This window comes from Alexandromys fortis, unplaced genomic scaffold (assembly GCF_014885135.2).
Source record: "Alexandromys fortis isolate MF-2015 unplaced genomic scaffold, M_Fortis_MF-2015_v1.1 scaffold_89, whole genome shotgun sequence".
In the NCBI taxonomy this organism is placed as follows: domain Eukaryota; kingdom Metazoa; phylum Chordata; class Mammalia; order Rodentia; family Cricetidae; genus Alexandromys; species Alexandromys fortis.
Genome location: NW_026067973.1, coordinates 9,256 through 30,512, shown reverse-complemented (window position 1 = coordinate 30,512; position 21,257 = coordinate 9,256). Strand labels below are relative to the sequence as shown.

At 49.7% G+C, this 21,257-nt stretch overlaps 3 protein-coding genes across 4 annotated transcripts; 1 reads left to right on the top strand and 2 right to left on the bottom strand.

Moving 5' to 3' along the window:
* The first annotated feature begins 2,265 nt into the window (after positions 1-2,265).
* Positions 2,266-11,207, top strand: Hmbs (hydroxymethylbilane synthase). The gene is made up of 14 exons (XM_050156262.1): positions 2,266-2,463; positions 6,206-6,259; positions 6,612-6,684; positions 7,011-7,060; positions 7,146-7,201; positions 7,518-7,595; positions 8,292-8,369; positions 8,467-8,542; positions 9,484-9,597; positions 9,804-9,842; positions 10,036-10,155; positions 10,396-10,449; positions 10,558-10,644; positions 10,730-11,207. Exons 1-14 carry the CDS (start codon positions 2,431-2,433, stop codon positions 10,901-10,903), a joined length of 1,086 nt encoding a protein of 361 aa, XP_050012219.1. The 5' UTR covers positions 2,266-2,430; the 3' UTR covers positions 10,904-11,207.
* A 311-nt stretch (positions 11,208-11,518) lies between these two features.
* Positions 11,519-13,708, bottom strand: H2ax (H2A.X variant histone). Its single transcript, XM_050156263.1, has 2 exons — positions 12,039-13,708; positions 11,519-11,863 (listed from the first exon to the last, which is right to left on the bottom strand). The coding sequence occupies exon 1, from the start codon at positions 12,797-12,799 to the stop codon at positions 12,368-12,370; it is 432 nt and encodes a 143-aa protein (XP_050012220.1). The 5' UTR covers positions 12,800-13,708; the 3' UTR covers positions 11,519-11,863; positions 12,039-12,367.
* A 137-nt stretch (positions 13,709-13,845) lies between these two features.
* Dpagt1 (dolichyl-phosphate N-acetylglucosaminephosphotransferase 1) lies at positions 13,846-20,110 on the bottom strand. Of its 2 annotated transcripts, XM_050156260.1 has the most exons (9): positions 19,796-20,110; positions 19,314-19,434; positions 18,821-19,034; positions 18,019-18,165; positions 16,351-16,435; positions 15,174-15,362; positions 14,796-14,883; positions 14,477-14,632; positions 13,846-14,391 (listed from the first exon to the last, which is right to left on the bottom strand). In XM_050156260.1, exons 1-9 carry the CDS (start codon positions 19,954-19,956, stop codon positions 14,326-14,328), a joined length of 1,227 nt encoding a protein of 408 aa, XP_050012217.1. In that variant the 5' UTR covers positions 19,957-20,110; the 3' UTR covers positions 13,846-14,325. The 2 variants fall into 2 exon arrangements, with proteins under 2 accessions (XP_050012217.1, XP_050012218.1); XM_050156261.1 differs by lacking the exon at positions 19,314-19,434 and having other exon boundaries at positions 18,821-19,018; positions 19,796-19,943.
* Between the last annotated feature and the right edge of the window lie 1,147 nt (positions 20,111-21,257).

Sequence of the window (21,257 nt, the reverse complement as noted above, 5' to 3'; positions counted from 1 at the left end):
GAGAGAGAGAGAGAGAGAGAGAGAGAGAGAGAGAGAGAGAGAATGTGTGAGAGAGAGGTAGAGGTAGAGTGGGCATGAGATGGCACACGTGTGGAGGTCAGAGAACAACTTTATGGATTCTCTCCGTCCACCTTTACCATGGAGTCAGACTCAGGTCATCACGACTGCACTGTTAAATACTTTACCCACTGAGCCATTTGACAGCTCAGAAAGCTATTCTTTTGATTTTGAGATGGGATCTTCCTGTGTTGTCTAGGCTCAGGCCATCCTCACCTGTCTTCATCACCCATAGCTGGGATCATAGGTGTGCACCGCTCCTTCCAGCAACTTAGGACAATTCACACTTTCTCAGAACCTCAACGTTTTCATCTGTACATTACTATGAACAATATTAACAGACTTATGAAACAAATGGCCATCTATGTCTTTTACAATGCTCAATTTGTTACTGTTAAACAACAGTAACGTGGGAAGATCCATGTGTGTGTTTCTTGGACCTAACCCAAGGTCTTGGGCATGCTATATACAAGTGCCGTACATGCCAGTGCAACGTGTGTGTGTGTGTGTGTGTGTGTGTGTGTTCTTTTTGTTTTCGAGACAGGGTCTTGTCATCGGCATAGCACTGGATTCAGATGCTTTGGCCTCAGCTTCCCCAGTGCCAACACACACCTAACAAGCGCTCTTCAAGGCTGGGGATACTGCTCAGTGGGCAGTGCGAGCCTCGCACACGTGAGGCCTTGAGTTTCATCAACATACATGTTGTCATCCCACTCGTCTTTAGGGTTGCATACCCCACACACCCTTTTTGAGACAGAGTCTGACCACAAACTTGCAGAGATTTGCCTCGGACTCCTGAGTGCTGAGAATAAAGGTATGACCACCCAGCCCAGCCGGATTTCTTTTTTCTTTTTGATCAGGTTTCTGGTAGCCCAGATTAACTTCAAATTTACTGTGTAACTGAAGATGGCCTTGAGGTCCTGATCCTCCAACTCCTGAGTGGTGGAATTACAGGAGTACCCAGGACCTGGTTTTAACGTGACCTTTTCCTGTAGGAAGGTTGATTTTATATATGTACGAATGCCTGCCTGTATGTGCATGCCTAGTGCCTCTGGAACTGTACTTACAGGTGGCTGAGAACCCCATATTGGTGCTGGGAACCAGACCCAGGTCCTCTGTTAGAGCAGCAAGTGCTCTTAACTCTTGAGCCATTCACCTCTTTGTACTATGTTCTTGTGTGTTGTGTGTTTTGTTTTCCGAGACAGGGTTTCTTTGTGTAGCCCTGGCTATCTTGGAACCCACATTTTAGGTCAACACTCAGAGATCCTACTGTATCTACCTCCTGAGTGCTGGGATTAAAGGTGTGTGCTGCAAGCACTGCCCAGCTAGTTTCATTTTCTTAAAAGCAGAAATTCAAGCATTGTTGTATTGGGTGTGGATTCACACTGTCTGTGGGAGGAAGACACAGAGGCACTCTTGGATAAATTTTTAGCCTTTCCAGCTGCAGGGGGTCAACAAAGAATGGTGGTACAGGCCGTAATCCTAGCAAGTACCTAGGTGGAGTTCAAGGATGTTCTGGGCCACACAAGGCCCTAGTCTCAAACAAACAAGAACTACTGTCTGTTGTGGGAGGCTGAGCCTGAAGAATGGAAAAGTTCAAGGCCAGCCTGAGCTCCTAACAGCCCAAACCTTGCCTTAAAAAGACCTGCTTACTTTACAGTATAGCAAAGTTTAGTTTGATTAGAAGAAAGAAACAGCACATTTACACTAATTGCTTACACCAGTGCTGGAGAGGTGAAGCTGTGAAAGTCTAAGGAGCCGTCTGGAGCCCTGTCATCTGTCGATGTTGAATGCACCCCAGCAGATATAGTAACTTGTTCAAACTCTCTGGGACATAATGGAGGGAAGAGAACCGACTCCCTTAAGTTATCCTGACCTCTCTATGCACACCATGGCAGACGTGCACCCACAGTACACATTTAATAAATACAAAGAAAAATAGCCAGATGATAGCGGCGCAAGCCTTTAATACCAGCACTCATGAGTTCGAGGTCAGTCTGGTCTACAAAGTGAGTTCCAGGACACCCAGGGCTACACAGTGAAACCCTGTCTCGAAAAAACAAAATGAAAAAAAAAAGCAAAAAAGTATTAAAACCATAAAAGTAAAACCCTGGGTTATTCTGTGCAGTAGGCCAGGTGGATGCCGGCAATGAGGCCTGTTATGTCGCAACCCTAATTCCCGCCCAGAGGAAGGTGCCGCCCCTTCGAGAGAGGGCAGCGGATGTGACGCAGAGCTCGGCAGGTCCTGCAGCTCGGCTGGAGTGCGGGCTCGGCCCCCATGTGCCTTCAGTCCCCCGCCGGCCCAGGTCTCCGGCTTCTGCAGCCTCCAGGGCGCCGCAGCGGCAGCGCCGCGCCTGCGCCCTAAGCGGAGTCATGTCCGGTAACGGCACCGCAGCTGCAACGGCGGTGAGTCCTGAGCCGGCGACCCGCACGCCTCTGGGTTTTTTTGGATGCAACGATTGGTCCCGAGTTGCCATGCTCTGTCGTCCATTGGTCAGAACAGCTAGCTGTCATTTCCCCCCTCCCTCTAGACATTTTAAAGGGCCAGTAACTAGGTTGCCCTTATGAAGGGAAGGGGGTGATCCTGAGCGGTGGGGGCAGGGTTGGGAGTGAAAAGATGGTCCACCTTTGTGTTTCTGCCGGGATTTCCCTTAGCTTAAGGGATAGTGGGCTAGTAAAAGTGTATACACAGACAAGATTCTTTCATGACTTAGGTAGGGGTCAAGGCAAATCCAGCTGCCTCGGAACACTAGCCGGTTGATTCATGGGAGAGCACCCCCCACCCCATGACTTAGAAGTATATGCAAACATCTTGGAGGTGTGCCTTCTCCCTTTCTCCGTTATAAAAGTCACCCAACCCCAGCCACCCAGCTAAGACACACCTGAATTACTCTTGTCACTGGGAGCCCCTTGGGCTTTGTCATTCCTAACCTGCTGGAAAGCTCTGGACTGGCAGGCAGGCCTTACACTGAGCTCTTAGGCCACCGACTGCCTGAGATAAGGCAGAGCTGTGGGGCCTGCTTATCTCTTGCCCAGCCTGGGAGCCGCTAGAGTCTTTGTTAGCGTAGACATTTCAGGTTGGGAGGAGGAAGATCGAGATCTCGGTGCCCACTTTCTGCCTGTGCGTTGCTGTGAGACTTTCAGCCATTCATTTGACCTCTCTGCATCTTTGCTCTGTGACACTTGCTGGAAGTACCTGCGCAGTCTCACACAGTAGGGTTGTTGTGAGGACAGTAGGCAGAAACAATGGCCCAAGCCTATAAATGATAATACTCTCTTCACCTGGCTGGGCTCAGACTCCTGGGCTGGGCCGATTCTCCCAGTTACTAGACATGTGCCACCGTGCCCTCTGTGTTTTATTTTTCTTTTTATTTGATTACTGTTTCTTGTTACCGCGTCTGTGTTTGTGCCCATGGACACAGGCCATAGTGCAAGTGTGCAATGAAGGATAACTCCTTCCACAGTATCTGGGGCTAGAACTTAATGTCATCAGGTTTGTACAGCATCTTGCCAGGCCAGCCCAAATTTTTATTTTTGTTTGTTTGTTTTGGAGACCTGGTTTCTCTGTAGAACAGCCCTTGCTGTCCTGGAACTTGCTTTGTAGACCCAGGCTGGCCTCAAACTCACAGAGCTCTGCCTATCTCTGCCTCCTGAATACTGGGAACAAAGGCATGTGCCACATGTCCAACAACAAATACTTTCTTTAAAAATTAATTTGTTATGCCTGGCAGTGGTGGCACAGGTGTGCCTTTAATCCCAGCAGAATCAGCAGGATCTCTGAGTTCAAGGCCAGCCTTGTTTACAGAGTGAGTTCCCGGAGTGCCAGGATGACATTGGGAAACCCTGTCTCCGGAAACCAAACAAAAGTAGTTTGTTTATATCTATGGGTGTTTTGCTTGAAATGTCTGTGTGGACTATGTGTGTGCCCAGCATAGGACAGATGAGGGAACCAGAGATTCCCTGGAACTAGAGTTACAGACTGTTGTCACCTCTGTGTGGGTACTGGGAATTGAACCTAGGTCCTTGGGGAGAACAGCCAGTGCTGTAATCGGGGAGCCATCTTTCCAGCCCTTCACATCACAGTACTATTTTGGGGGTGGGAGGGTGGTTGAGACAGGGTTTCTCTGTGTAGTCCTAGCTGCCCTGGAACTCGTAGATCAGGCTGGCCTAGAACTCAGAGATCCGCCTGCCTCTGCCTCCCGAGTGCTGGGATTAAAGGCCATCACCCAATACTCATCTTTTTAATGGAACAGTTGGATTTGAAAATGTTGTATGGGGTCAATTAAGGAATTGCTTAAACCCTTAAACCCAGTAATTCCTTCCTGTGAGCTCCCTGTGGCCTGGAATTTCTGTGTTGAGCATTTCAAGCCTAGCTAAACGGGAGAGGCTATCTCAGAGTTGTTCGAGGGAGGAATTATCACAGTGGAGTGAGTAGATTGGAGTCCAAGGGTAAGTTTCACCTCCTCCAGTGACCAAAAACCTGAGTGTCTGCCTGCTGCAGAAGAACCTGTGAGAGGAGGGACCCAGTGCAGGGAGGGCCCACGGCTTCTCCAGTGGTTCCAGGGAGGGCGCACGGCTTCTACAGTGGCTCCAGTCAGCAGGAAGAAATAAGAGCTTTGTGTCAGGCTGCAGAACCCAGTTCTACCTGCTTGACACTAAACACCTTTATCCAAGGCTCCGTGACAGGAGGAAGAGGTGTGTCCCTTTGAGCTCCTGGCTCTAGCTCTGACATCAGAAAAAAAAAACATTTAGACAAATTAATGTTAGGCAGTTCCTCATAGACTATCCTCACTTTCATTTTATTTTATTTTCTGGTTTTTCGAGACAGGGTTTCTCTGTGTAAAAGTCCTGATTGTTCTAGAACTCACTTGGTAGACCAAGCTGACCTCCAACTCACTGAGATCCCCCTGCCTTTGCCTCCCAAGTGCTGGGATTAAAAGTTTGCACCTCTGCTGCTCGACCTTTTTTTATTATTATTTAATTAATTAGTTTTTGGGTTTTTTTTTGAGACAGGGTTTCTCTGTGTAGCTTTGGAGTCTGTCCTGGATCTCACTCTGTAGACCAGGCTGGCCTCGAACTCACAGAGATCTGCCTGTTTCTGCCTCCCGAGTGCTGGGATTAAAGGCATGCACCACCACTGTCTGGCCAGGCCTCTTATTTTTTTTTTTTTTTAAGATTTATTTATTATGTATACAGTGTTCTGCCTGCATTATGCTTGCACACCAGAAGAGGGCACCGGATCTCACTCTAGATGGTTGTGAGCTACCATGTGGTTGCTGGGAATTGAACTCAGGACCCCTGGAAGAGCAGCCAGTACTCTTAATCATGGGGCCATCTTTCCAGCCTGTGCATCGGTGCTTTGCACTCATATATGTGTGAGGGTGTCAGGTTCTCTGGAACTGGAGTTAAGAGAATTGTGAGCTGTCATGTGGGTGCTGGGAGTTGAACCCGGATCCTCTGGAAAAACAGTCAGTGCTCTTAACTGCTGAGCCATCTCTTCATCCCCTATCCTCATAGTCTTATGGGACAATGAGACATCTTGAGGCATCAGGTGGCCTTTCATTTAACAAGACCTTGATGGGATGACGTCCCCAAAGCCACCCAGTCAAGAGGGTGAACAGAGCACTGTGCATTAGATTGGCTGACCTCAGTCCTTGTAGGTCAGGTAAGGAACCCTTAGTGTCTCACCTAGTGGGAAGTGAGACTTTCTCAAGTACTTGAGTTGTTGTGGACAGCAAACCTGTCCTCTGTGTGTGGCTTCAGCTGTCAAGCCCCAGCCTCTTGCAGGCCCCACCCTCCGGCAGGGCCCACCCTCGCTGTGCTTAGGCTGATGGGCCTTATCATTTTCCCCACCTGGCTGTGCAACCCTCCCAGTGAGAACAGCTTTGGCCAGGCTGGGCTTTGAGGCTTAGTTGCTGCTGCTGTGACCACAACGGAGCCTCTCACAGCTTTTCTTTGGTCCCTGCTTTTCTGGATCCTGTAGGAGGGCAGAAGGTACCGAGGAAGGTTAGAGGACCAGTCGTGGGAATCTTTCCCTATTTGAAGACGCCCTGGCCAGAGCCTGGGATCCTTTCTCCAAAGCCGGTGGTCCTGGTTCTTGGATAAGGTGTCGTGGAACAGACTGTAACCCAGGGGCTTTCTTCTGCAGGGAGAAAACGGCTCAAAGATGAGGGTGATTCGCGTGGGGACCCGTAAGAGCCAGGTGAGTACAGACGCAGGGGGTTGCCATAAGAGTTCTAACTAATGCTCACAAGGCCGCCAATTGACGGGACCCAGAGGGTTAGTTCCTAGCATAGAGGACGCAAGAATGTCTGGGAGTCAATCTCATCAGGAATGGCAGCCTTACTGATGTTGGACATTGACTTCCTCTGAAAAGAAAGTCCCTGGACCAGGGAAGTGGTTAGAGACACAGAAAGAACTCCCAGGTCAGGCCCTTCGCTCTCATCCCCACGTGAGAAGTCTAGACCCTTTTTATCTTTCTTGACCCATATGAGGATTTGAGCCTGGGGCAGTGGCCAGGGAAGGGCAGGAACAATCCAGATCTCTGTCCCCAGCTGGCTCGCATACAGACGGACACTGTGGTGGCGATGCTGAAAACCTTGCACCCGGGCATGCAGTTTGAAATCAGTAAGTTCGCTTGAGAGGAATGAATGGCAGCGAGGGGGAGGCCAGTGAATGGGAGAAGGCGGCAGTTTGGACTCTGCGGGCGGTCAAAACCTGTTTGTGAGAGTCTTGTTTTAGCTGCTTGCAGGTGGCGGGCTAACCTCCTGTGAACACGTTTACCTCCAACTCCCTGGGCTAGCCTGGCATACCTTCTGCCTTGGGTCTGCTTTTCTGTTAGTGTGTGTATTCCTCGAGGGTAGGAGCTGGGGCTTGTGGGACTCTTAGTGCTGTGCTGATCCAATGGTGGCCGTAGATGCTGATTAACGGTACCTGACTGACTCTCTCCTCAGTTGCCATGTCTACCACGGGGGACAAGATTCTCGATACTGCACTCTCTAAGGTAATGGCCATCCCTGTCCCTGCTCTTCCAGTCCCCCCCCCCCTTCCCACAAGGGGTTCCACTCTGAGGCTCTCTTCCCTGGCAGATTGGAGAGAAAAGCCTGTTTACCAAGGAGCTAGAATACGCCCTGGAGAAGAATGAGTAAGTGCGAATGGAGCACATGGCCCTCCCCAGTCTCCCGCTGAACCCCAGAGTGGCCCCCCAATATTAGCAGGACTGTTGGTATTAGGCTAAGGAGCTCCTAGGTGTCCACACAGGGGAGTGGCTTGTTTTGGAGCCACCTAGCTGCCTAGACAGAAGATTGTCTGGGAAACAGGGTAGAGTCATTGAGAAGAAAGCAGGCCTCAGGGTCCTTAGGTCTTAGGACTGCCTCTTCCTGGATGGCTATAGCTCAGGTAGGTGGAGAAGTGTAAGGTCAACCTCTCAACTCCTCTCTGCATGCCCTCCCTCTCTCTAGAGTGGACCTGGTTGTTCACTCGCTGAAGGATGTGCCCACTATACTACCTCCTGGCTTCACCATTGGAGCCATCTGCAAGTAAGAGCTATGGCGAGGGGCTGGGCGGGGTGGGTCCCACCATGGGAGTCTTTGACTTTTTCCCTTTGGGACGTGGACACTTAGCCCTCTGCTGGGAAGGTTGTCAGTCATTAAGCAGGGCCGGAAGCTCTGGGAAAAGCCAGTTGGTCGGCTAGTTAGGGTGCATGGAGTTGGACTCAGCGGCACAGGCCTGTGATCCTAGCTACTAGGGATGGCTAAGAAAGAGGATCAGAAGTTCCCAGCTTGCTTGGGCTAGAGTGATTTCAACCAGCCTGAGAATTTAGTGAGATTGTGTCTTAAGGTGTGGGGTGCAAGAAGGCTAGCTTACCATGGCCTAGCTGGCATTTGCTGTCAAGCCTGATGACCCGAGTTCAGTCCCTGGGGTTCATATGGTAGAAGGGGAGAACTGAATCCCACAAGTTGTGATCTGATGGACACATACGTGCCATGGCATGCATACTCTCCCGCCCCAGAAGTGAAAATAAACAACCAAAAAAGCAAAAACAGGCAACCTTTTATAAAAAAAATAAAAAGTCAAGCATAGTGGATCACACCTATAATCTTAGCATTCTGGAGGCTGAGACAGGAGGATTATTGTGAATTTGAGCTAGCTTGGGGTACATCACAAATTTTAGAGCTAGAGTTAAAACTCTGTCTCCAAATAATAATAAATTTATTTCATCATTTGCTCTCTAGACGGGAAAATCCTTGTGATGCTGTTGTCTTTCACCCAAAATTTATTGGGAAGACTCTAGAAACCTTGCCAGAGAAAAGGTGAGTGGGGCCTGGTGGACAGAAGACAGAGGGACGGACAGTGGAGAGCAGTGGGCAGCCCATGTTTAATTTAATTTTAAACTCTCTCTCTGAGCAGCGCGGTGGGAACCAGCTCCCTGAGGAGAGTGGCCCAGCTGCAGAGAAAATTCCCACATCTGGAATTCAGGAGTATTGTATCCTTCCACAGGAGGGAAGGGCAGTGGGTTATCTGTCCTTCCGTCCATCTGTCCATCCATCCACCCACCCATCCATCTTTAATGTTTTCTTAAACTCTGGCAGGTGCCTGGCAACAAGGATAACTGTAAAATAAGCATTGTTCCTGCGTATAGAGTGTATGTTAGTTAGGGAGACGACAGGCATTGACAATACATCCATCAGTAATTACTTCTGGATGGCCAGGATTGAAGGTGCTCCTGTTCTTACTTTATTTGCTACTAAGCAGTTTTGATTTTTACAGTGGCTTTGTGGTTCATAAAACTCATTTTAAAAAGAGCATGACCTGAGGTTGGAGAGATGGCTTAGTGGTTAAAAACACTGGCTGCTTTTCCAGGGGACTCTGGTTCAACTCCCAGCACTCACTTGGTGGCTCACCTGTCTCTAACTTCAGCTCTAGGGGATCTGATGCCCTCTTTTGACCTCTGCTGACATACATGCACGCAAAACACCCATACACATAAAACTAAAATAAATAAATAAAAATAGTATGTTCCAGCCGGGCAATGGTGGCACACACCTTTAATCCCAGCACTTGGGAGGCAGCAAAAGATGGATCTCTGTGAGTTCGAGGCCAGCCTGGTCTACAAGAGCTAGTTCCAGGACAGGCTCCAAAGCTAGAGAAACCTTGCCTTGAGAAACAAAAAACAAACAAACAAAAAATAGTATGTACCAGTCAGGTGTGGTGGTTCATGCCTTTAATCCCAGCACTCTGGAGGCAGAGGCAGGTGGATCTCTGTGAGTTCAAGTCCAGCCTGATCTACATAGTGAGTATCAGTACAGTCAGACTACACCGTGAGATCCTGTCTAAGAGTCTGTAAGTCAGCTAGAGGGGGACAAGAAACTGTGGGGCAGAGGGTACACTGTTTGGGTCACTGTTCTCCTTAGCGTCTCTCCACAGCGGGGCAACCTCAACACCCGACTGCGGAAGCTGGATGAGCAGCAGGAGTTCAGTGCCATCGTCCTGGCTGTGGCTGGCCTGCAGCGCATGGGCTGGCAGAACCGGGTGGGGCAGGTAGGCACTGCCCTGTTCCATTCTATTTTAATCTGCCTCTCTCTCCTGCTATCTTCGTGACCATTCTGTCAATAACACGACAAACCAGAGTAAGCTCAGGCTAGGGCGTGAGATTAGAGGCCAGACTCCTGTTCGTGCCTTCCCCAGGCTTCCTGGTGGCAAACCCTAGCTCACTGCCCACCATTCTGTTCTGTCTGCCTCCACAGATCTTGCATCCAGAGGAATGTATGTACGCTGTGGGTCAGGTAAGTTTGCCTGGAGAGGCTTTGTTCATGTGCCTCTTCATAAACCTGCATTTATAATCTTTGGCATCTGCTCTCCCTCAAATAAAATGTTCAGGCTTTGGCAAGCAGAAGACCCTGGGAAGCAGGTAGAAGAGGGGTTGTTCCCATGTTCTGCTTCATGACTGGAGAAAGATCAGGCCTGTTTTTCTTTCAGGGAGCCCTAGCTGTGGAAGTCCGAGCCAAGGACCAGGATATCTTGGATCTAGTGAGTGTGTTGCACGACCCCGAGACTCTGCTTCGCTGCATCGCTGAGAGGGCTTTTCTGAGGCACCTGGTAAGACTTGGGCTCCTCCCGTGGTGCTGCGAGGACTTGGGGAATCAGAAGGGCAGTAGGAAGACTTCTCAGATAAGTGTTTTGTATGTAATGGTAACTCAAGAGTTGTGGATTGTTTTGTTAAGTGTGGAGAGAGAACCTTGGTCTGGCCCCAGCAGGTTTTTCAGTTAATATCCTTAGAGGTTTGTGGTCAAAAAGTGGTGTTAAAGGCCCTTAGAGCTCAAAGAGCATTCATTGCAGGAAGGGGGCTGCAGCGTGCCAGTAGCAGTGCACACGGTGATGAGCGATGGACAGGTAAGCAGGGAAAATGGATGGGGGTGGGGGGCAGCTGTGGCACTTCCGTGTGCACCCAAACAGCTAACACTTTCTCCTGAATATGTGCTACAACCCATTGTTTCCTAGCTGTACCTGACTGGAGGAGTCTGGAGTCTGGACGGCTCAGATAGCATGCAAGAGACTATGCAAGCCACCATCCAGGTCCCTGTCCAGGTACTGGCTGGGAGATGAGGGAGGAATAAACTAAAGTACTTGTAGGCTTCCTTCTCACCAAACTGTAATTCCTTCTATCACCCAGCATGAAGAGGGTCCAGAGGATGACCCACAGCTGGTTGGAATCACTGCCCGGAACATTCCAAGAGGAGCCCAGCTAGCTGCTGAGAACCTGGGCATCAGCCTGGCCAGCTTGTTGCTGAACAAAGGAGCCAAGAACATCCTGGATGTTGCACGGCAGCTTAATGATGTGCGCTAACTGTGTAGGATCCAGGAGCCCTGCTGCCACTTCCCAGTGCCTATGTGTCTCAAGTGCCCTGTGCTCCCCAACTTAAGGGGTGACTATCCCAGGAGATTGAACCACAGGGTGCTGAGACTTTGAGAGACAAGCCTCACCATGGGGCCTCAATGACTGCCTTCCCCCCTCAATAGTTGGGGCTTCATCTCTTTAGCCAACTTTTGAATGTAACCAGTGCCACTAATAATTAAACCAGTTCTGAATGTGGTTGTTTTGGTGGAGTTGGGGAAGATATGAATAAACCCAAAGCCCTTTTAAACTTGAATTTTGAATGTGGGACTTCTCTGTGTAAAAAAGAAAATATATATATCACATACACTTTGTGACTGCCTTATGTTCTCGGAATGTATCCCAGAAGTCCAAACAAGCAAAGAGAACGGCCTTCAATTCCTACAGCCTGCGTGTCTCCATTTTACAGACTCACTTGTATTAGTCTTTCCCATTCCCCCCGAGGGAACTTACTATATAGTCCCCACTCCCACCTCCCAACATAACACATGCCCATCACATGGCTCTATCACGGAGCTATCCCCAGCCCCAAGCCTACAGCAATCCAAAAATTAAAACAAGACTCCATTTTTAAAAAAACCAAACAATCCTTTAATAAAATTAGCCTATTGAAACTCCCCACTACCTAAGGTTCTAAACTTGGGATAGCTGCAAAATTCCAGTTCAGAAGCCAAGAGAGGCTCAGTCCATACAGGGTTTCACTGACATGTGCTGGTATCTAGGTGTTCGGGTCGTGAGGTGAGTCGCCGGGGAGAAAAGGGAATGGCTAGGCCCGGCTGCCAGTCTCCTGCGGCAGGAACACAGGTCTTCTGTCCATAGGCCTGTAAGCGTCTCCCAGTCCCGTTCCAGGAGGCATCCTGGAGAAAATCGGTTCCTATTCGTGATTTTGTCCCAGCCACACCACACACCGGCCTATGAATGAAGATGGGTGAGAATGGTCAGAGGCCAGCAAGGGGGACAGAGGACCAAGTAGCATGATGCATTTCTCTTCACCAAAGCCCGGTAATCAAGTCACTTCCGAAGGTCCAGGCGAGGGCTAAGCACCAAGCTGAAGAGACGCCCGGGCTGCAGCTGCGGAGAGACTCACCTTCAGGCCCATCTCGGCCGTCCGCCACAGCAGAAGGCCGAGACTTCTGGAAGGTGTCGCAGCCTCTCCGCGCGGCCCAAAGACCGAGACGAGACCGGCGAAGCTCCGCGGTGGGCAAGCGCCGTGGCGCCCGCGTCCTCCGTGGTTGACCCAGAGGCCGTGCAGAGAAGGGGAGGCAAAAAGCGCACGAGGGCAGAGAACGGGTGTAGGACGGGGACGCGGCGGCCCGGCCCTCAGTGGCTCAGCTCTTTCTGTGAGGGAGATGGTGGCCCTGAAAAGGGCCTTTGTGGAGGTGTGGGGAGGGCTGGGCGGCCACGGCGCGGGCTCCCTCAGTACTCCTGGGAGGCCTGGGTGGACTTCTTGCCGCCCGCCGGCGCCTTGGGCCCCACGGTAGCGCTGGTCTTCTTGGGCAGCAGCACGGCCTGGATGTTGGGCAGGACGCCGCCCTGCGCGATCGTCACTTTGCCCAGCAGCTTGTTGAGCTCCTCGTCGTTGCGGATGGCCAGCTGCAGGTGGCGCGGGATGATGCGCGTCTTCTTGTTGTCGCGGGCCGCGTTGCCCGCCAGCTCCAGGATCTCGGCGGTGAGGTACTCCAGCACGGCCGCCAGGTACACCGGCGCGCCTGCGCCCACGCGCTCGGCATAGTGGCCTTTCCGCAGCAGCCGGTGCACACGGCCCACCGGGAATTGCAGGCCGGCGCGCGACGAGCGGGACTTGGCCTTGGCGCGGGCCTTGCCTCCGGTCTTGCCGCGACCCGACATCGTGTTCGAGGTAGAAGGGCAGAGCGCAAAGCCGATGAAGACAAACAACACCAACCGCCGCAGTGAACTGTCGCCGCGCGCGGGCGAGCCCGCCCTTATAAACTGCCTGGACACGCCTCCGCAGCCGCCCGATTGGCTCTTTTCTTTGATACCGGTCTCTGGTTGGTTGCAGTTAACCTTTCGGTGACGTGCCTAGACGGAGAGAGCTCGCCCGGCGATTGGTCCAATTTGAAAACCTTTTACCCGGGGAAGAAAGCAAGGCGGAGAGGCCTCATGCTGGAGGCAAATCTGCCGTGGAAGCGGCCAATTCGTTTTAAGCGCGCGAAGTTTAAACGCTACTGCGCGCCATCAAAACCGGAAAACAAGGAGGGTGGAGTCTGGAGCCCCCTGTACTGTCTATGGGAAATCTGGGCCGGCCTAGGGTTTTAAAGGAAAAGAGTCAGCCAGGCGGTGGTACTGCACACCTTTAATCCCAGCTCAGGAGGCAGAAGCAGAGACCGGTGGATCTCTGAGTTCAGCGTCAGCCTTGAACAGAGTGAGTTCCCCGACAGCTAGGGCTACACGGGAAAACACGGTCTCGGAAAAAAAAAAAAAAAGTTAAAAGGCCGAGGCTATAAACCACTACCGCCTTTCTCCTTCCGGGTCAGTATACTCCCACTCCCTCCTCAGATCTGGCAAAGAGAGGGTTTCAAAGAGAAGAAATGAGACCTGAGAGTTCAATTCTACGCCACAAAACTGAGCACTGTGATCCTTTACGCTACCACAAGTTTAGTATTTCAGTATTTATTCAACATGGTCTGTCTGGTTTCAGTTCTGTCGCTTCTCGCAGGAAAGGGTCTGATGGGGCAGAGGTAGGCATCCTATTGGAGAAGGTACCCACCCCAATTCTTCCGATTGATCCTAAAATGCCCATTACAGAAAATAAATAGTTGAGGCCGGGGCCACAGTTCAGTGGGACAGCACTTAGGTACAAGGAAGCCCTGAGCTCAATCCTCAAGCACCTCAAAGGTCAGGAAAAAGGGAGAGGAGTGGATACACCTACAGGAGAAAGTAAAAGACAGTCCTTTATTGTCACCATTTTGAGCGCATGGCCTGCCTGGGCTCTTCCTAATGGGAACATTTAAAGTCAAGTGTGAGGTTACCTTGGAGTAAGGGCCCTAACTCTAGCCCTAGCCCAGGTTCTCTCTCAAGGTCTGGCGAATTCCTTTAAAGTCAAGGCTCTGAAAGCTGAGCTGTGAATATCTGCAAAAGCTGCTACACCCCCTTATGAGACTGCAGATGGGACAGAAAGGGAGAGAGTAGCGAGCTGGAGAAAGCCATAGGCAAAGCTGAAGGAAGTCCAACGGATGGACTTTAAGTCCAATAAGGTCCAGGACAGTAATCACAGGTAATGGGAGAAGCTGAAAACAAAACAAAAATGGCCAGTCAGAGAGGCCTGGACCAGAAGGCAGTCTTGGACCAGACAGGCTGGTCCTGGGTGAGGTCCAGTGGAGACTGGGGTAAAGGGCAGTCAGTCTTCAGGGAACTCAGACATCATAGAAGAGTCGGACAAGCTGGTAACGAATGGAGAAGGTGACCGCACTGCTCAGGATCTAGAAGGAAAAATGAACTGGAATAAGAACTGCGTTGAAATAGAGCTCAGAAAATTTGCATAATTTACCCCACCCTCAATCTTACCTGTAGTAGCAGCAAGAGCAGTGTGAGGTTTCTCTCATGTATGGGCCCGAAGACTTTGAGTAGCAAGTTGATGAGGGTCATGTTGTTACATTCAGTGAAGGCACCATCCTCATCCTCACCTCGGTGAACTGTCACTAGCCGAAGGTTCTCTGCTACCTGGAGGGACCAGAGGTAAAGACAGCTTCAGTTATATACATTCCATCAACAGGGGCTCTTCCTGACGTTTCCAAACTCCCCTTGGATCTGAGAAGGCCTAGGTTTCCCTTTTCGCATGTTAAGGATGGTGGCCTGGGGCCTTACCTCCTTGTTACCTTGTTACCTTTAAAATAAAGGTGCCCAAGAAAGAGAGGCTCTTGGTCTTGAACTTGGAATAACTCATCTCCAGTTTGCCTGTCTTCGCATTGAGTCTGTGAAGGGAAGATGATTCTGTGTGAGCTTTCCCCCTGCGGTCACTAAGAAGATCACTTAAGCACTGACGTTTGTTTATGGTTTTGCTGCTTAGAGCTGGGTGATGGAAACTTTTGTAAGCATTACACATTACCGAAGGAAATGTGCTTTGTAAATTAGAGCGGGCTACCCACATAGAGTGATCCCTTATTTTCCCTCCACCTCTTACCCAGGAAATGGATAGAAAGGCTGGCTTTAGTTAACCCAGGTGAAAAACTATAATGACCCTTCCCAGTCCCAGAGTGGCTACCTGGGCATGCGGTGCCGCGGGCAGGGGACGATGTGGAAGAGCTGAGGCAGCGAGTAGAGGAAATTGAATACTTGTGGTATGAAGAAGAGCAGCATGGTCTTGCTGAAGTGTCCCAAGATCCCCACCACAGCAAAGGTCATGCCAGCAAAATAACAGAAGGTATCTCCCACAAACACCTGTGACGGGTACCTGGATGGGAGAGAGGATCTGAGCCAGGGCCGGAGTCATTACAGACCCTTCCCTTCCCATCACGCACTCTCGGCAGCAGACTAGTCCTGACCTGAGTTCTAAGAGAAAGGCTGTTCCGGACACTCTGCAGGACCCAAAGCCCCAAATTCATCTACTCCTGGGGGAGCCACAGCATTTGTTCCCAACTACTGCAGGGCAAACCGTAGTTCTACAGTAACAACCAGGCTGGATGTGTGGCTTAGTGATAAAGCAGTCACCTAGTGTATACAAAGTCATGAATTTGATCCCCAGCATGGTATACGTGGGGGGGGGGTATCTAATACCACATGCCTGTCATCTCAGCTGTTAAAGAAACTGAAGGCAGAGTCGGGAGGCGGTAGAGGTAAGCGGATCTCTGTGCATTTGATGTCAGCCTGACCTACAAGAGCTAGGGCTGTTATACAGAGAAGCTCCATCTCGAAAAACCAAAAGGAAGGAAGGAAGGAAGGAAGGAAGGAAGGAAGGAAGGAAGGAAGGAAGGAAGGAAGGGGAAGGAAAGGGAAGGGAAGGGAAGAAAGAAGAAAGAAAGAAAGAAAGAAAGAAAGAAAGAAAGAAAGAAAGAAAACTGAAGCTGAAGGCAAGGCAGGATGATTGTAAGTTCAAGTCCAGCTTGATAATACAGTAAGTGCAATGCCAACTTGGATAACTTAAGTGAGACCCCCCACTCACCCATCTCAAAAGAAAAAGGAAAAGGGTCAGGAATACAGCTAACTAGTAGAGAGCTTGCCTAGCATTTCTAAGACCCCAGACCCCAGATTCAATCCCCTATACCATAAATACACGAATGCTCACACTCACACACAAAATGACAGGAATGGCAAACCACTACCAATGGAAGACCCAGAGAATACTCAACAAAGGTATGAACAATTAATTTTAGTCTCTTATGTCCAGACCATCTCTCCCACATATGCCAATCACGTTCTCTCTCATCCACAGGCCTACTTACCAGTTATGATACAGCAATCCCAAGGTGGTAAAAAAAAATGGTATCATGAAGTAGAGGGAAAAGACATGATCGTCCCGATAATCACCTTTGGAGCAGAGTAAAAAGCAAAGTTAGTACCCACAGATCCTCAATGCATCTCGGTCTCATCTGTGTCTGATTTACATTCCCAGCCATTAGGACACCTCAGGCAATTCACTTCCCAGACCAACTCTACCCCACGCTGCCCCCACTGGCCTCCACCTCCAGCCTGCTGGGATTACAGGTACTTGCCACCATGCCTAACTTTAACTTCCTCTTTCACACCACCCAGGCGATTGCCAAAACTCTAGCACTTTCATTGAGCCTTCAAAAAAGCTAGTGACTGGCTTAAATGCAGTTTAGAAATTCCAGCAGGGGTTTGAATACCAGTTTTACTTCCTAGTTGTGTGGATTTGAATATGACACATTGAATTTCTCTAAGCTTCTGTCTGTCAAACTGGATAATGCCGGTTACACAGAGTCATCATTTGATTTAGACGAGACAATGCTTTAAAAGCGCTGAGCTTTAGCTAGGGGCAGGAATGGTGCCCATGCCTTTAATCCCAGCACTTGGATCTCTGAGTTCCAGGCTGCACGGTAAGGCCCTATCTCAAAACAAAACAAAGTTCTTAGTTTTATTAAGCACTTGTTGAGGTCTATCAACTAAAGACAACCACAAATATCTAGTAGTCAAACTTGGGTTTACTTAGAAACTAAGACTTCTGAAACCATATACCACACAGGGAACCATAAAACGTTTCTCAGGGGTGCTGAGGGGCTTGTTTTAGGATTTGTTCTGTGTGATCTGGGAGAGGAAGAGAGGAAGGAGAGGTATGCTCTGCACTGGGAGCTCTCGGAAGGCACGAGTCATTTTTAGTATATACATATTTTAATCTAAGCAGTAGGAGGAAGTCAGGTGTGGTGCACACGTCTACAATGCACGCACACAGGAGACAGGAAAAGACGATGAGGAGTTTGAGGCCAGCCAGGTTACATAGCAAGACTGTCTCAAAACAACAAAACAAATGAATTGTTACCGGAAAAAGCTGTGCCCTCTCATGTTAGCCGAGAGAGGTTCCCGCCGGTCATTTCATGTTTTCATGTTGCTTAGTGTTCTGGCTTTCTCTTTACTCAGACACAATTGGGGGAGGGGGGGTCTTTGTGGGTTTTTTTTTTTTTTTTTTTGGTTTTTCGAGACAGGGTTTCTCTGTGGCTTTGGAGCCTGTCCTGGAACTAGCTCTCTAGACCAGGCTGGTCTCGAACTCACAGAGATCCGCCTGCCTCTGCCTCCCAAGTGCTGAGATTAAAGGCTTGCGCCACCATTGCCCGGCGGGTTTTTTTTTTTTTTTTTTTTTTTTTGGTCTTTTTCCACGGTGGTCAGAGGGTGACCCTTTCTGATGCTGGGGTTCTCTCTGAAACTGTAAGTCTGATAGAAATCACTGCTCTGGCTATTCACGACAGGCTATAAATGCCAGCACTGCTGTTTCTCCTTCTCACGCTTAGCCCCTTACGGGTGTCTGCAGAGTAAATAGCTTCCATTCTAAATTCGCCTCTGTGTTGTCACTTTCCTCCAGGAATTCTCTAAACCCACACCAGGCAATTCCCTTAGCTCTCGGGTGTGTCTTCCTCCTGATCTCCAATCCTACCTACCTTCCAGTTCCACCAGGTTGAAGACAATGATAGAAGCACAGATGACCAGTGACTGGCCAGCCTCTAGGCCATTAATTCCTGCTAGGATGTTGATGGCATTAGTACAGAACACCGCAAGCAGTCCCATGTAGACATAATACAGGATCCCTGGGGAAACAGAACGGGATGAATGAAAGGATCTGAACAGGCAAGGCCTAGTAACACAGGTCTATAATTCCAACTACTTGGAAGGCTGGGATAGGAGGATTACCAGTTTAAGACCTGCCTGGGCTAAGTAAGTTCAAGGCAACTTAGTATGTGACCCTGTTTTGAAATTTTTATAAATTTATTATTTATGAATATTAAATATTAATTAAATTAATTAATATTACTTATTTATGTGTTTATGTATGTGGGTACTTTGTCTGCACGTACATCTGCACACTAGAAGAGGGCATCAGACAGTTGTGAGCTGCCATGTGGGTGCTGGGAATTGAACTCAGGACCTTTGGAAGAGCAGTGTGTGCTCTTAACCACTGAGCCCAGGCTTCCTCTTTTTAAATTTTTCGAAAATGGAAAAAATAGAAAGGAAAAGCTTTGGTATAGTTCAGAGTGCTTGTCTAGCAAGCATGAGGTCTTAGGTTCAATTCCTTATACAGGAAGGAAAGAAGAGATGGGAAAGAAGGAGGGAAGGAAAAAGAAATCTGAGTAGACACAGGGTCAGAAAAGGAATATTTATGGAAAATATGGACCACCAGGAAGGGTGTTCTATTGGGATTTCAGAGGAAAAGGTACCCTGAAGTAGGTCCCACGGGGTACTCACCCAAGTCCAAATGCAGGCCCAGAATCCAGCGGAAGGGCTTGGGTACCACAATGGTTGTATTGCCAAAGTTAGTGAAGTAGACCATGAGGAGAGGTAGCGAGGCAGCTGTGGGCAGCAGCAGCTTGTGGCGCCAGCGCAGATTGAGTACATCATCAGCGAATCCCAGGAAGATCATGCAGCAGATGGCAAGGAGGGCACCTATCAGGGCCACAAACTGGGGAAGGTTTGGACAAGTCACGACTCAAGCCTGCTATTCTGCCTTTCAAGAATTCTTGCTTCCTGTCTTTTTCGTTTTTTTTTTTTTTTCCTGTCTTTTTCTTTTGGAGTTTAGGATTGAACCCTGAACCCGGGGTTTTGGGTATACTAGGGAGGCTCTATCACTGAGCTATATCATCAGTCCAAGTATTTCTACAGTTGGGTCCACTGTAATCCAAATAACCCCAACCCAAGTAAGTACCCGGCCCAAGCCACCCGGCCCCACTAACGCACTTACTTCATGGTGGGGGAATGCCTTACACTGCTCCTCCACAAAGCAGTTGAGGAAGGGGAAAGGAATGAAGCAGAAGAGAATGATGAGGAAAACAGCACCGCTGATCACTCCCTGGGACTCTGGGCTGCGGCCCAACAGCAAGCGGCGCGGGGGGGAGGGGGGGGAGGAAGAGAAAAGGGGCGTGGTCACTCACTAAAGTAAGGGTTCGGGTAACCCAAAGTGGCTTTCTTCCCAGGATTTTGATTTGTTTGTTGGGGAGTAGTGAGTTTGTGCACAGGGAAGAGTTTACCACTGCTAGACGTTCTGACACCCAAAGGTCCCATTCCGTCCCTCCCAGGATAGACAATTCTATCACACACACACCCCACCCTGAGTTCTGGGTTGCCTGGGTTAGCTGTCTCCAGCAAAGCCAAGCATCTCAGTCCTCGCCCCTGTCCTGCACAACCTGGCACCCTATCCCAGCAAACTCGTGTGCCGTTACTCACATCTGCTGTCGGCTGAGCTTGTTGAGATCCTGGCCACAGAGGCGCGCGGCGATAAAGTGGCTACGGAAGGCAGGAATGAGGGTGACAGTAGCCACAAAACCCAGCAGCGAGCCGATCAAATTCACCAGCAGCGGCAGCGGCAACTCTGGGAAGGCCCACATGGTGACCCGCCAGGGGCCGCCGCTCCGCCGCCTAACCAGCTAACTAGCAAACCGGGCACAATCCCAGAGGCCTTGGCAGTCCGCAGCGCCGCTCAGAGTATTCCCGCGCCAGCAGGAACAAAACCCAACTATGACCTGACCCTCCCTCCTGACCTGCAAGAGGATCTAAGAAGCAACCTCGGCTCTGCCCCGTTGCACCTACCCATTGTTTCCGCCCGGATCTTAATTGCAAAAGAACTACTGCCGCTGAAGACCAAGGCACCATTTTTAAAACGGGCACCAGAGCCGGACGAGTGGTGGTATTTTAAACTAAGCTTTTGTTCAAGAGGAGCGGCATCTTTAGAGTTTTGGAAACGCAACTAAAGAAAAGATAAGTGGATACTCTCGGAACATCATATTATACAACTCAGAGCAGAAATACGCTTTGCCCAGTTTCAACATGAACGCTTCCTTGTACCACGTGGCTGACACAGCTTGTTCTGTGGTTCCACGTAGTGTCCGGTCCCACCCCGCCCGCCGGTCGGGCTTAAAGGGCTAGCAGCCTGAGATTAGTCTGGGATGCCGCGGGGCTGGAAATATGGCTACTGAGAGCCTTTCGTTAGGAGGGAAGAGAGTGTGGAACCACACCTGCTCTTTGCAGGAAAGCTGTTGCCAACACAGTAGGAAGCCAAGGTAAACACCGCTTCCAGAAACGCAGCCACAATTTGGATGGATTTTGTAATTTCGAAAGCTCAGACACTTGAAAAGCCCCTCCCATTCTTTTTCTTGCTCACGATCCAGGTACTTTTCCCTCAACAACCCACCCACCTTATGCCTCCACGATAGCAGTTTGTTACTGGGCAACCCACGGCTGCATTTCGCCACTGAGAGAGCTGTTTGTGCGTTCGGGTGTTGGGTTTGAGCAGGGACTTTAACTTGGTGCTGGATCACAGCAGTGTGCCAAGCTCTCAAAACACGGAGACATACTGAGGCTTTGGGAAGAGCTAATGAGGCAGGCGAGCTTAACCATACCTCCGGTGAGCCTGTGGGTCTCCAGTAAGGTTTCTTCCTCCAAGTCACTTGCCTTTTGACATCTGTTCTGCAAGTAGCAGATCGATATCTTAGGTGGCAAATATTTTCCATTTCTCAGAGAGGAATCCACCACAGAGAATTAGGGAGTTGGCAACAGTGTGGTATTTTGTCCATTCCTTTTAAATATAGCATGCTCCTAGAATCAGGGTGACGTTGACATTTTTTAAAAATATTTATTATGCATACAATATTCTGTCTGTGTTTATGTCTGCAGGCCAGAAGAGGGCACC

Excerpts from the sequence above, each read along its gene's own strand:
- Hmbs (XM_050156262.1), top strand. The coding sequence starts at position 2,431 with ATGTCCGGTAACGGCACCGCAGCTGCAACGGCG. Across the intron at positions 6,260-6,611 it reads TGGGGACCCGTAAGAGCCAG|CTGGCTCGCATACAGACGGA; the intron begins GTGAGTACAGAC and ends CTCTGTCCCCAG. Across the intron at positions 10,645-10,729 it reads CCATCCAGGTCCCTGTCCAG|CATGAAGAGGGTCCAGAGGA; the intron begins GTACTGGCTGGG and ends TCTATCACCCAG.
- H2ax (XM_050156263.1), bottom strand. The coding sequence starts at position 12,799 with ATGTCGGGTCGCGGCAAGACCGGAGGCAAGGCCCGCGCCAAGGCCAAG.
- Dpagt1 (XM_050156260.1), bottom strand. The coding sequence starts at position 19,956 with ATGTGGGCCTTCCCAGAGTTGCCGCTGCCGCTGCTGGTGAATTTGATC. Across the intron at positions 19,435-19,795 it reads AAGCTCAGCCGACAGCAGAT|CCCAGAGTCCCAGGGAGTGA; the intron begins GTGAGTAACGGC and ends GTTGGGCCGCAG. Across the intron at positions 16,436-18,018 it reads CAACCTGGTGGAACTGGAAG|GTGATTATCGGGACGATCAT; the intron begins GTAGGTAGGATT and ends TCTGCTCCAAAG.